At 45.9% G+C, this 14,137-nt stretch overlaps 1 protein-coding gene across 5 annotated transcripts in view; it reads right to left on the bottom strand.

Moving 5' to 3' along the window:
* ano2b (anoctamin 2b) overlaps positions 1-14,137 on the bottom strand; it is a 58,214-nt gene that overhangs the window by 32,165 nt on the left and 11,912 nt on the right. For all 5 annotated transcript variants that reach the window (XM_040174025.2, XM_040174027.2, XM_040174026.2 and 2 more), the window contains 9 exons: positions 5,996-6,094; positions 5,728-5,879; positions 5,499-5,553; positions 5,355-5,406; positions 3,211-3,266; positions 2,943-2,990; positions 2,143-2,207; positions 1,078-1,212; positions 340-500 (listed from right to left, as the gene is read on the bottom strand). In XM_040174025.2, coding sequence (XP_040029959.2) covers positions 340-500; positions 1,078-1,212; positions 2,143-2,207; positions 2,943-2,990; positions 3,211-3,266; positions 5,355-5,406; positions 5,499-5,553; positions 5,728-5,879; positions 5,996-6,094 — 823 coding nt within the window. The remainder of the gene's footprint in view (positions 1-339; positions 501-1,077; positions 1,213-2,142; positions 2,208-2,942; positions 2,991-3,210; positions 3,267-5,354; positions 5,407-5,498; positions 5,554-5,727; positions 5,880-5,995; positions 6,095-14,137) is intronic.

Raw genomic sequence — 14,137 nt, 5'->3', positions numbered from 1 at the left:
AGGATTTATGGGTTTGTGATCAGCTCATTGTTGTTGTGACTGCTGGTTAAGAAGAAGAGGAGTCATCATCACTGGTTGAATAACAATTCAGTAGAATGGAAGCTAACATGCTTTAGATGTTAAAAAAAAGAAGAGGAAAATAAATAATGTGAAAATATTTGGTCATCAAATTTAAAATTTAAAATTTGTTAAGATGCATGTTTTAAACATATTTGCCATCTACAGGACTTGTACTGAAGGTACAGGATGTTATAAGATGAGACTAGATTGACAAGCAACTTTACATTCAACCCACCTGCTCTCACACACAAATACACACACACAGACACACAACCTCACCCCAGAGAGACATGAAGATGGCAAAGAAGACAGTGGCGGGGTTGTCGAAGAGGTGCGAAGCTCTGGCGGTGCCGCAGGCCGTGCTGAGCTGCCAGAAGTCACAGGCTCCGTCACACAGTGGACACATGGTGAAATTGAGACGCTCGTCACACATCTCCAGACTGGAGAGGGGGGCAGGGGGGGTCAAGAGTTAAGTAACAGAGCACCAAGAAAACAACAAACAAATAGGACCCAGATATCCTTGCTTTAGTTCAACCATTACAAATGAATGGATTTAAACACGTTACCGCAATACAAGCCTCTCTGCTTTGACCCTATTCATAGTCAGTGTAGGTGGAATCATCTACCTTTTGCTTCATGACACACACACACAATGGTAGCTGTACCTTCTGTGTTCCTCCTACACTAGCCTGTCTAAAGCCAGATATAGTAGGTATCTGGGCAATCCCTGTCTGCCGTGTGTGTGTGTGTGTGTGTAAAGCAACATGTGTGCGTACAATGATTAGTGGTGGGAGGAAATTACGCCTCCAACCTGGCATGTTGGAGTTCGCATCCATGTCTACCTACAATGTTATTACCTCTATCATCCGGAGCTCTGTTAGATATATGAAAGAAAAGTAGTAATTGGCATATCATTTCCTGAGTTACAGTGACCTTTGTCCAGCAGAATATGCTGTGACAAGCGTCACCTTAATTGGACTGAAACATGTGACTCCCCGGCAGAAGAGGCTGCAGTACCTGGGTACATCAGAATCCACTGTGGCCACCCCATAGCAGAACACAATGATTCCCACTATGGAGGCCGGTATCAGCAGCTGAGTGTAAACACCAAGCCATGCGAAGTACAGGCCGATCTTCTCCCCGAAGTACTTCCTGCGGGGTCAGAGGTCAGGTATTAGGAGGTTAAGAGTGACAGTAAAAGGCCATAGCAAAATAGAATGTGTGGAGTTGAGCACCACACAACAGGTGTGAGAAGACCCATGCTGTGTGTGAACTTCAAATGCCAATGTTTTATTTAGGCCGGTCAATGAGTCTACCACGAAGCACTTCCTCTAAATAAATAACGGATATGCTAGGACTCACAAAATGTGCAACAATCAAAGTTTGATTACATTGGCAACACAATGAAGCAGCCAGACACATGGGATATGTATCACACAGAAGTCTCAACGTCACATTTTAAGTTTAACAGGTTTAAGTTGAGAGTGGCAGAGGCAAAAGCTCTCCTAGAGACAATCCAAATCTAGTGTTGGTGTAAGTTTACGCAGACCGAGAGGCTTTTTTAGGGGTCTTTAACAATGGGTGGTACATGCTGAGGGCACAACCTAAAAAAGCCCTAAACAGTACAGGCTGTCAATCATTTCAATTTTGTGCTTAAAGTTGAAAATTCTTTGATTAGTACAAATGCATTACATCATCTAAATGCTAAATAAGTTATTAGATTCTATGCACTATAAACTTGGGAAATAACCAATCAATCTGGCTTACTCATACTGCTGAGACTCCAATTAGCTTCAGAATTTTAATTTAACTTAACTAATTTTAGAATTCATTTCTGTAGAGGACGAGGGCTGGATTCATCACTCTGACAGTGGAGACGAGCTACAGATCCCTTCACAGAGCCTATGGAGCAGAGACACTGTGCTGTAATCAGGGCTTTCAAATAAATGGTTTCAAAGGTCAAATCCTGCCAAAAGACACTAAACATAACGCACCGCAAAGTTTGTATGGCTATATTGTGTGTTCTGTGAGAAATATCTTGGGTTCACATTTAGATGAAATGAAAACACTTGGTGGCATTACCTGACCAGATCAATGGGCTGGTACTTGTAAAAGGCAGAGTATTTGGCCCACTCGTTGTGCAGAACCTGGGAACAGACGGGAAGGAGTCAGTGTGGGTGCATGTTGTACGACAACAAACAATCCGCCGTGCCGGAGTTGATCCGAGGCAGAAATAATCTGATGGGTTGGGTTAAACGTCAGCAGAGTCAAAGACCAGTTTGAGTAACACAACATCAAAGCCAAGAGAGAGGGAGCGAAAGGAGGACCACAATAAATAACCTGGTCAAGCGGTCATGAGTGAGGCAAAATAAGAAGTCTTTGTTTATATTTTGTTCGCTTGTTTGGTCGCGCTTGCCCACACTCAAAATACTTTTGACTCCTTCTTCTGAAATTCAAGTCTCTCGACGGCGTTTGTTCTCTGCCTTTGCCGCAGATCGCTCTGAGAAATGTTTATTGAATTTAAACTCCAATCTGTGGCGGTGTTAACACAGATGGGGAGGAGGGACACTTTGAGAAAGGAAGGAAGAAGAGGAGGAGAAAGATTACATAGAGGGAACTAATGTTTAGAAAAGCATCCCTTGCTTTCCAGAACAATAAAAAAAAAGCATACAGCAGACTTTTATATATTTTATATTACCGCGCACTAAATGGCTCTAACACTGTATCGCATTAGTGAGTTCACTTTCTGAGGAACTAGATCAGTAGGAGTCTTTTTTGTAGTGTTTTCATTAGACGAACAAATGACAGGCAGAAGAGAAGCGGAGGGAAGGGAAGGCGAGAGAAATGAATAAAAATGGAGTGACACAAGAGGAACAGTTTACCTGTCTGTCGCTCTTCTCCTCCAGGTGTCCGATGACTTTATAGTCACCCTAGGGAGCAAGAAGGGAGGGTGAGGGCGCACAGGGATACAAACACGGAAATCTCTCACAGACAGCACACAGTGTGCATCTCTTAGGACTGATTCAAACACAACCTGCACCGGTTGCTTGGAACTCTCACTTGATCTAACGTTCTCTGTAAATTGAATACTGCAGTGAAATAAACTGAAATGGATGGGATTCTGTTGGGAATTTCCAACCTCACACTTACATCGTGAAGCGGGAAGGCGTCATCATACACTCCTTTAGCTATCAATGTGCTGATGCCTGGGAGAGAGAGAGAGCAGGAGAGTTATATACCACTCTGAGGATTTGAACATCACTCAGGGGGGGGGGTTCTCCTTCTTCCTTGTCACGTGGATCATCAGAGGGATGATGGAGAACCACCCTCTCCTTGTGCAGAAACGTCACCAGTAGTTTAGGCCAGAGATATCCAAGCGGCTGGTGAAGTAAGGTTTGGGTCACTGGCTTTAAGGAGCAAGTTTACACCAAATGTGCACCAAGATGAGGCATGAAATGAGGCACCTACTGGTATTTATTGTGCCTCCACTCTGTGTGTGGCACCGTTTTTTGCTCTGCTTCTCAGCGTCGAGGCGTGCTGGGATCTGGCTTTATTGAGGGGCCGCTTTTAGTCTCTGGAACACGTTAATGCGCGGCGACACGTTTGGCCTGACCTGCGAATGTCGCGCTGACACAGTGAGCAGAGGATGTGGAGCACGCAACCAGGGCTCTTTCATCGAAGCTATTAATTGATTTGTTATCAAAAAGGCGGGACTAGGAACTTAGGGGTGATTAGCCATGCTTGTGACAGACAATACAAACGAATGAGTCACTCAATCTGTTAGATACAACCACAACACCCAGAGAGACCCGCTTCAATCTCGGCCTGAGCCAGGAAGTATGACCCACTTGTAGGGGACATGGAGACGAATGCGCAGAGGGGGCTCGGTCTGTGTGTGTGTTTATACACCAATAATGGAAAGGCAAGAGCAAAATAGAGGTTAAGGAGATACATGTCTCTTTTTCTCTACCATTCCTCCCCTGCGGCACCACCAGTACCCTCTGGTCAGACCTTCTGCTGTGGTGTGACTGCCAACAAGACATATGGTGGACACTGGAGATGAAAGGGTGTTAGCTTGTTTCTAAATGGGACTTTCTCTTTTAAAGAAATATGTATACATATATATACACACACCCATGTTTGTGTGTGTGTGTGTGTAATATATATATATATATATATATATATATATATATATATATATATATATACATACATACATACACTGTACATATACATACACACACACACACACACATGTATATATTTATTTTATTTTATATATTTTTTCTGACTTTCTGTTGTTACCATCTCAGCAGACTTTCTACGAATTTATTTGCAAAAGTCATAAACAACTGAGGTTAATTGCAGTGGTCCCGGTGGACGCGCGCAGTGGAAAGTGTAAATGAGCGAAGCAGTTTTCTAAGAACCGCCCGGTGGGAACGGTGTTACTAAGAAGCCCAAACAAAACAAATGATGTATCAGAGGATGTTCTCCTTGTTTTTCTGAAACTCTATATAAGCCGCCAGTTCACCTGTAGGTTATCAAAGCCCCGTATGCATTCAAGAGATTCAACACAACCTTGAACCACAAATGTGACAGTTGGCTTCCCGCTGCTTCAGTCACAGCCTAACATGTAACATTTAATCTTACCGCAAAGGGAGAAAACCTGCTCTTTTTGCAGTACGAGATGTTGTTCATTCTCTGGGACTCAACTGACAGGCCGTGGATGGTTAAACAATCCTTCAAGGTTCACAATATTCCAACCTCATATTTACATATTGCAGAAATTGATAATAAAGCAGATCTAAGAGCTGTAATAATAATGTGGAGGTATCAGAATACTCACTCGACGGAATCCACGGAAACTGCCTTTAATCAAAACTGTGGTGATGTCCCGTCTATAGTTCCCCTAAACTCATACACAGGGAGTCCCCATGAGAACACGGGCCAATCAGATCACACTGGGATTTTTCACGGGTGGGGATTAAAGACAAAGGTGCCTACACAGAGACGTTAAAGCATAAAGCAACATGTTCTACTGGACAGCCTGAATACAAATATGTTCCCTAAAAATGAACATGTCGTGTCCACTTTAAACTACTTTGGACCAGTTGAAGGACAGTGTGCATGATGAAGTGATCGGCATCACAACATACAGCATCTACTACAAAGTTTAAGAAGCACTCTTATGAAGCTGAACCAGGATTTATAAACTGAATACGTCTAATAAACCCCCCAAAAGCCCAAAAAACACACAAACACACACTGGCCCATGAGCTTTTTGGCATCCTTACCTATGGTTTGACAGGTTCGTACACACACTGTCCGTCTCAGGATCTCATATACCTAAGACAGATGTGAGAATATCAGACTGGGGATGCAAGGAATCCTGGACAAATGTTCAGGAGAATCCGATTTAAATCTGAATGAACACTTACTATTCGGCCCCTTGTAGCGTTATCAAAGAATGTGTCTTTAGATGTGATGTTGTATCTGAAAAGAAACACACACAGGGAATACAAATTATAAAAAAAGTGAAACCAGCCGATCAGTTTATAAGATAATTAAAATGGCAACAAATATTTCGGAAATTTGTGAATAAACTGAGATGTGTGTGTGTGTGTGTGTGTGTGTGTGTGTGTGTGTGTGTGTGTGAGAGAGTCTCACAGGTGGAGTTTGTCCCTGGAGAAGCAATGAGTCAGAAACTTGGTGCGTTCTTGTTCTTGATGAGGTACTTTAGGCTGGAAAGGGTGGTTCATTTTTCTCCACACTGTGCTCATACTGGACCCGAAACCACTCTCCTCTTTTAGCTCGTAACTCTGAAGAAACACAACACACAATCAGTTAACCAGGTACAAGTGTTATACATTCAAGGGCCTTGCAACAAAGAGACAATCAACATGGACACAGCTAATAAAAGGCACTGAGATCTCACCGTCTTGGTGGGGACTTTTATCTTGAGAAACTCAGCCTCCCGACACAGTACTGGCCATGGCGCGTGCAGACGGGTGAAGCTGGGGCCGTAGGTCTTTAACTGAAACACAGGCAAAACATAATGGAGAATACAAGATCATATTATTTTAATCGAATGCAGCCTGGAACCTTCAGGGAGAGAGAAAATACACGTCTACCAAGTCTCGTGGTCAGAATCAGGGGGCACAAGCAATGGGGCGGTTCATGTGCTGAAAATCTAAATTGTTGAGGCAGGTGCAGAAGACCAACACAGAATCTACTGTGGCGGATCATCTTTGATTGGACTCAGGTTGTACAGTGGGGCTTAGTGCTTAATTACTGCAACTGCTTTAGCATCATTTCCTGGCAGCGTGCAGGTTTTTGGTCGCTTGGTAACGGCCGGCACCGCGGGTGTGCAACCTCTTAAGCACATCAGAAACATTCTACTGTACACAGAATGTACGTCTCAATAGAGCCACTGATTTATGTATAAAAAAAGTATTTTTTGTACCATAGACTTTAAGTTTTGGGGAAAGAGAGGTTGTTTGGCATAAAACAACCTTCAGTTAGACCATCTGTCAGCACTGCTTTGTTATTCAATACAGTCCACAGAGCTCAGTATGTTGTGCTGGGGTTGGACGTTACAGCTGAGCCTTTGGTCCAAGCCAGTTTGGATGTAGCCTCTTCTCCTCAGGCAAAGCCTGGAGTCGTTTCTCTAACCTGTTCCAATGAAACATTGGAGGCTTTTTTTATATTACCAATCATAATCTCCAGCAAACAAACCAAACACATTTCATACACAAATCCTGACTCATCTAGCTTGTTCTGCTCATGAATCATGGGACAGTTGCCCACATTGAAATTAACATTAAGATGCATTAGCAAAATGTGATAATTAGCGCTGCCAGATAGTGTCGAAAGGTACGTAATTGGATTGTAAATACCAGTGCCTTATCAAACCCTCAACTGCCTCTCAGTAAATCCCCCAAGAGACGGAAACAAAAAGAATACCAAAATCTAAGCAGCAGCCTTGTGACAGAGGAGTATGAGTAAGAGTCCATGACTAGAAAGTAGAGAGAGCGTCAGCCACGTAACCTTACCCTCATCGGACCCCATCAGCTCCTGCTGGAGGGGAGGAAGGGGTGAGGGGGGGGGGGGGAGAAACCTGAAACGATTCCCTTTCTCCTCTCTCAACTAAGATCTTTCCCTCCCCCTCAGCACGTATATAACTTTACCTTCTGCTACCCGCTAGACGCTGTCTGACTCACTAACTGTCCCTCTTGCTCCGCTTATATTTCATTATCGTTCCCTCTCTGCGCCATGTCCACACGGCCCTTTGTCCTACTCAGGGATGCAACGGAGCGTAAAGCCACATGAGCTTTAGGCCTATTTAATGAAATTGTTTTTGTTTTTGGTGGTCAAAACAATGGTCAAAATCAACCAAAGCCACCAAGTGAAGCTTGGAGGGCTGTGGCCTGATAATCAAACTGACAAAATGGCTTTATTTGACTCTTTTGTATTTCAGTCCACATTCTTCCGATTGAGATGAGTTAATGTTTGGGCACCAACTGGTTCTTCTATCTATTGGAGATAAAGTAATTTGAAAAAGACCAACAAATCGGCCTCTTTATTTATAAGCAGAGATTAAGTAATTGGAGAGTAACTGAAATTCCCAAGGCACATCAAATCATGGTGGTTGCTTTTTGTGAGCTGCTATAAATTGGTTTTGCTGTGGGCACAAATCATATCAATCATAGGTCGCTGAAGTGGATTGGAACTGTCGCAAACTTTGCGTATTAGCAAATATTGTACATGTTATATCTAAAATTATATTGCGATGAAAAAAACAATTTATCAGACAGCTTATCAGATGCAGGAACAGCCAGTTGTTCGTGAAACTCACAGCAGGGCTTTACATCTCTGTAACACCGGAAACCATTAAAACTTTCATCACAGCGATCGTATCATTCAAAGTAGACGGTAGAAATACGGCGTTGAGTGAGTGAGTGAGTGTGAGTGTTTGATTGGACACTGCTGTGCCTTGCTGGATGTGCCAGGTTCAGGGCTCAAAGTGGTCCGGCTGTCACGGCTCTGCCTCCAGCCACTGTTGTGTCTCATCCCTCTATTCTCTTGTGTGTGTGGGTGCAACTGGGTGTGGCCTTCATCACCTGCCGCATCTCCACACCTGCTGAAAATCAACACGAGAGAACCGGTTTCCATTCCACTCATCACCAGATTATTTTGCCAGGTCGGTGGTAGTTGATTATCGGCCGCTTTACATTTTACGTGATTGAAGAGTGCTTTTTTGTACTTTTTAAACATTACGGATTCTATGACTAACTTCTCCTTCCTCTTCCTTCCACCCACCGCCCCTCCATTAAAAACCATATTCACCTACTCTGATGTCTCCGTGTCTGCTCATGGGTCCAGCTTAACCGACCCTGAGGGAATAATCTGGACCCAGCGGGGGGGATTCTCTCTCTCAAGCGCCTGCTTCCCGGGGCACTATGGCGGGGCATCACGAGACGCTCCTCTGGAGGGTAGTGGATACTACGTGTCCCAACTCGGAGGACAACTGAACCCAGTGACCACCAACCTCTTCTCTCGGTGTGTAGTTGAATATGTCGTCGATTTTTGAGTTCTAGCTACATGGAGCGGGTGGGAGGACGTCTCCCTTAGGGGTAAGCAGATAACATAAGGGATGAGTTGATGGCGCCGCTGCAGTGGCTGCCTGTCGCTGTAGCGCTCGTGTGTTAACTTTGTTTTGGGACATAACACACAAAAAAATTCCAGGAAAAGAAAGAGTTCTTTCTTTTCTTCTTTCAACAATCTACTAAGCGACGGCCTGATGGGCCGTAACTTTTTTCCCTCTTTTGTGTGGCTTTTCTGTTACTTTTTTTACTTTTTACTTCTGGCAACGGAGAGCCACGCACAGCTGAACGGCGCATTTGTTTACTTGCGCGATCAGCTGATCGCGCTGAGCGGGCCTCTACTGCTGCCTGGAGTGAAGCAGGAGATCCCCGAGGAGCTTCAGAGAAGACGTCGGGGTTGCAGAGCTGGAGCTAGGCGGAAGGCAAGCTGGAAACACAAGCCATCCGTGCCTGTGATTTTAATGGGGAACGTACAGTCTTTGGCAAATAAAACGGACGAGCTAGCCGCGCTGGTTAAAACCCAACGTGAATATCGGGAGACCAGCATCATATGTTTCACGGAGACGTGGCTGCATGCACAGTTCCCGGACCACAGCGCGGCAGTACCCAGCTTCAGGACCGTTCGGGCGGACAGAGACGCTGTGCAGAGCGGTAAGAAGAAAGGGGGCGGGGTCGCAGTTTATGTGAGCGAGAAATGGTGCAACCCCAACCATGTGTGTATGAAGGAACGCTTCTGTAGCCCGAACATCGAACTGTTAGCTGTGGGGATGCGTCCTTATTATCTGCCGAGGGAGTTCACGTCTGCCATCATCATCACAGTGTACGTTCCTCCACCAGCTGACGCTGAGGCAGCAGTAGACACCATACACTTCACTGTGTCCGAACTACAGACCCAGCATCCCGGTGCATTTTGGGCCGTTACAGGAGACTTTAACCACATCACTCTGGATAAAGCTCTGCCAACTCTGCACCAGTATGTTGACTGCCCCACACGGAACAATAAAACTCTGGACTTGCTGTATGCTAATGCCATGGATGCATACAGTGCTACCGCCCTTCCCCCGCTTGGCAGGTCGGATCATAACCTGGTCCTGCTGACTCCAAGTTATGTTCCTCTGGTGCAGAGGCAGCCTGTGACAACCAGGACTGTGAGGAGATGGTCACAGGAGGCTAAGGAGGCACTGCAGGACTGCTTTGAGTCCACAGACTGGAATGTGCTGTGTGGATCACATGGGGAGGACATAAACAACTTAACTGACTGTGTCACAGAATACATCAAGTTCAGTGAACACACCACCGTTCCATCCCGGACTGTCCGCTGCTTCCCCAACAACAAGCCATGGATTACCAGGGACTTGAAAGAGCTTCTTAACAAGAAGAAAGCAGCTTTCAAGTCTGGGGACAGCAAGAACTCCTACAGGAGAAAGCTGGTGGCCAAACTCCAGCAGAACAACGTGAGGGAGGTGTGGTCCGGCATGAAAGAGATCTCAGGCTTCAAGGGAAGACAGAGCCAACCAGGGGGCTCCCTGGAGAGGGCAAACGAGCTGAACTGCTTCTTCAACAGGTTCAGCTCACAACCCTCATCTGTCTCCTCCTCACACCTCACCTCCCAAACACCTCAGCTGACTTCCCCCCTCCCCCCGTTCCCCTCTGGTGAGCTGCATGGACACAGAGCCCCCAACTTCAAAGGGCTCCTCCACCCCCCCACACCTCTGCTGACTTCTTCCCTCCCCCCTCTATCTCCCCTGGTGAGCGGCATGGACTGTGAGGCCACTTCAAAGAGCCCCTCCCCAACTGACGCCGTGACCCCCCTCCCCCCCTCTCGTTGACGACTGACCAGGTTCGGAGACAGTTGAGGAGACTCCACCAACGCAGGGCTGCAGGACCTGATGGCATCAGCCCCAGGGTCCTGAAGACCTGTTCTTTCCAGCTGGCTGAGGTCCTTCAACCCTCTTCAACCTGAGCCTGAAGCAGCAGAAGGTCCCTGTGAAAGACGTCGTGCCTGGTTTCGGTCCCCAAGAAGACGACTCCATCTGGCCTTAATGACTATCGACCGGTCGCCCTCACATCCCATGTGATGAAGGTGCTGGAGAGGCTGGTCTTGGCCCGCCTCAGGCCGCAAGTGAAATCTTCACTTGACCCGCTGCAGTTTGCATACCAGCCTCGTGTGGGAGTGGATGACGCCATCATCTACCTGCTGCAACGAGCCCAGTCGCACCTGGATGGAAAGGGTGGCTCTGTGAGAATAACTTTCTTTGATTTCTCCAGTGCCTTCAACACCATCCAACCACTGCTGCTGAGTGAGAAGCTGCGGGTGGTGGGGGTGGACTCGTCCACCGTCTCCTGGATCACTGACTACCTGACAGGCAGGCCACAGTTCGTCAGACTGGGCAGCGTGCTGTCTGATACAGTTGTCAGTGGTACTGGAGCTCCACAGGGAACTGTTCTGTCTCCCTTCCTGTTCACCTTATATACCACTGACTTTCAGTATAACTCAGGAGTCCTGCCATCTGCAGAAATTCTCTGATGACTCTGCAGTGGTAGGGTGTATAAGGGATGGATGGGAGGAGGAGTACAGGGCAATAGTGGAGGACTTTGTTGTGTGGGCGGGCAGAAATCACCTGCTCCTGAACGTGGCCAAGACCAGAGAGATGGTGGTCGACTTCGGGAGGAAGACGACGGCTCCGCTACCGCTGAGGGTTCTGGGAGAGGAGGTGGCCATGGTCGAGGACTACAAGTACCTGGGTGTCTCCATCGACAACAGACTGAACTGGAAGACCAACATCAACGCCGTCTACAGGAAGGGGATGAGTCGACTCTTTTTCCTGAGGAAGCTTCAATCCTTCCATGTGTGCAGCAAGATGTTGGAGATGTTCTATCAGTCTGTTGTGGCCAGTGCTTTGTACTTCGCCGTGGTCTGCTGGGGGAGCAGCATTGGAGCCGGTGACACCAACAGACTTAACAAACTTGTTAAGAAGGCCGACTCCATCATTGGCTGCAAACAGGACAGCTTGGAAAAGGTGGTGGAGGGGAGGTCACTGAAGAAACTGTTATCCATATTGGATAATCCTGACCACCCCCTCCACCACCTGCTACAGGGACAGCGGAGCACGTTCTCCAACAGACTCTTTCAGCTCCGCTGTCACAAGGACCGATACAGGAGGTCATTCCTGCCCAGTGCAATAACACTTTACAATAAATCATCCCTGGCTAAATAATTATTATAACCCTGTACTGCTGTGATGTTGCTGCTCTTCCTCTTCTCCTTTTACAAATTATTATTGTTGTCTCTTTTGGAAGGTTATTCTTTTGTTTCAGTTTTAGTTTATTTAATTTATTTAATTTAATAATTTAATATTTCTATCTTATTATATTGTATATAATGTGTATCTTTTTATTCTATTTTCTTCCCTGTACATGCTGCTGTGATACCAAAATTTCCCTCTTGAGGGATCAATAAGGTATCAATCTATCAATGAGCTGGCTTCCCGTGTTAGCATTGACACAGATTAAGAATAAATACCCCCTTCCCCTTATTGATTCCGCTTGAGAGCCCCTTTTCAAGGCCACCATCTTCTCTCAATTGGACCTCCGCAACGCCTGCCACCTGGTGTGCATCCAGATAGGAAACGAGTGGAAGACAGCCTTTAACACCCCTCTGGGACGTTTGAAATACCTGGTCATGCCTTTTGGCCTCACCAACGCCCCTGCAGTTCTCCTGCAGACCTCCTGGTTCTCCACGTCACCGACAAATACGGCAAAGACAAAATAGTTGATAGAGAAGTGTTTATTTCGACCAAACAAAGCAAAAGGTCTACCGTTATGGAGTGTGGCAATCAGTAACATCATAACCGTCAAGGCGAATGAAGTTTAAGTGTTGTCAGCTAAACCAAAGGATGTCAAAACCAACACAACTGTCTGCCACCGCTCAACAGACCCCGGAGAGAATAATATGCTCACATAACACAGGAAATACAACCGCTGAACTTTATCTCACACAAGTGGTATTTAGAACATGTGTTTCTCCAAACAAGACCACATTTTCCCAGAAGCCCTGTCGCTGGCCTCCTCCCGATTAATGAAAATGCACTAGTTGGAAGTTTTTTTATTTCTGCTCATCAGCTGCTTCCACCAACTGCAATCGCCAAAACCCTCACATGCCCTCCGGATCTGACAGAAAGCTGACAGGTGACTTCCTGACGCTTATTGTAATCACACAGTTAAGACAAGCAATTATGTATTGATGTTACATCTGGCATCTCCACCTCCTCACTTACTTGCACCCACGTCCAAACAACACCCATTACATTCCACCCACTTGTTCACATTCACTTCTCTGCCCTCTCGCCCCCTTTTTCCTTCCTCTCACTCCTCCCCTTCCCGTCTTTATCGCTCCGTGAAAAAGCGGGGGATATAAATACCTTTCAGCCTGGAGAAGGTTAATTAGTAGAGGGATTTCCAATTAGCTCTTTATCTCTGTAGGGGGGAGGGTTGAACTAGGACGCAGCCGGGGGGGGCTTCTTCGGATAGGTGTGTGTTGGTGGGGGGGCATTGGATATGAGATGGTAATTGTTCAACGTGATGGCTGAGCAGAGTGAAGTGGTGGTTGGTGAGAATGAAAGAAAAGAAGAAGTAGAATGGAGACCGCATGGATCATATAGAGAAGGTCCAGTGAAGAAGTACACACTATGGGAGAATAGTAGAGCTCGGTTGAGATGCGCTTTTGTCACCCGGATACTAAGTATTCTACAAACACAGGATACCTGTTGCATCACACAAATAAGCACACACCATTTGCATCGACTCAAGAGATCAAAGCATTTCCTTTGAGTACAGTGATATTGGCGGGAGCTACAGGTTTCCGCTGTAGAGCTACAACACAATATACCGGAAAAAGAAACAAAATGGAACTCAATAAGATTTTGGTCACATCCCTATTTCGGGGGGTTTGAATCTACCAGAGTGACAATTATGCTGACACTTTAAATTCACACTTCCCTTGTAACCGGGGCAACAGGGCATGCATCTCCTTGCAAAGTCCAAACACATGTTAACACATCTGAATCGGAAAATGTGTTAGTCGGTCTTCATGTGAGAGCTTGATAAGACTCCCAATGCCTTCTGGGATAGCTTCCCACTACCACCACACCTAACAAACAACCGCAGGATGTTTTAAGAGAGCAATGAAATCCATCGCTGCATTCTTGGCTAATGTGCTTTTTATTAAGCTGTTTATTAATGTTTGTGAATTCAATTAAGATGTGGTTTACTATAACATGGCATCCTTCATAACCTATGATCATGTTGTTCACAATAACATTCATCATTTTGAACAGGACAAACAACCTCCTCTCGTGTAACAACGAGAGACTCGCACAGATTCCTCGGAACAATCACTTTTTTCAAACTAATTTTTACAGTACACACAGGACTGCGCTACTCCTCTTATTCCATCCAGTTAATCGATTTACTGG

The sequence above is a fragment of the Gasterosteus aculeatus genome, chromosome 4 (genome assembly GCF_964276395.1).
Source record: "Gasterosteus aculeatus chromosome 4, fGasAcu3.hap1.1, whole genome shotgun sequence".
In the NCBI taxonomy this organism is placed as follows: Eukaryota; Metazoa; Chordata; class Actinopteri; order Perciformes; family Gasterosteidae; genus Gasterosteus; species Gasterosteus aculeatus.
Note: the sequence above shows the minus strand (reverse complement) of the source record. Positions and strands in the feature narration are given on the sequence as shown.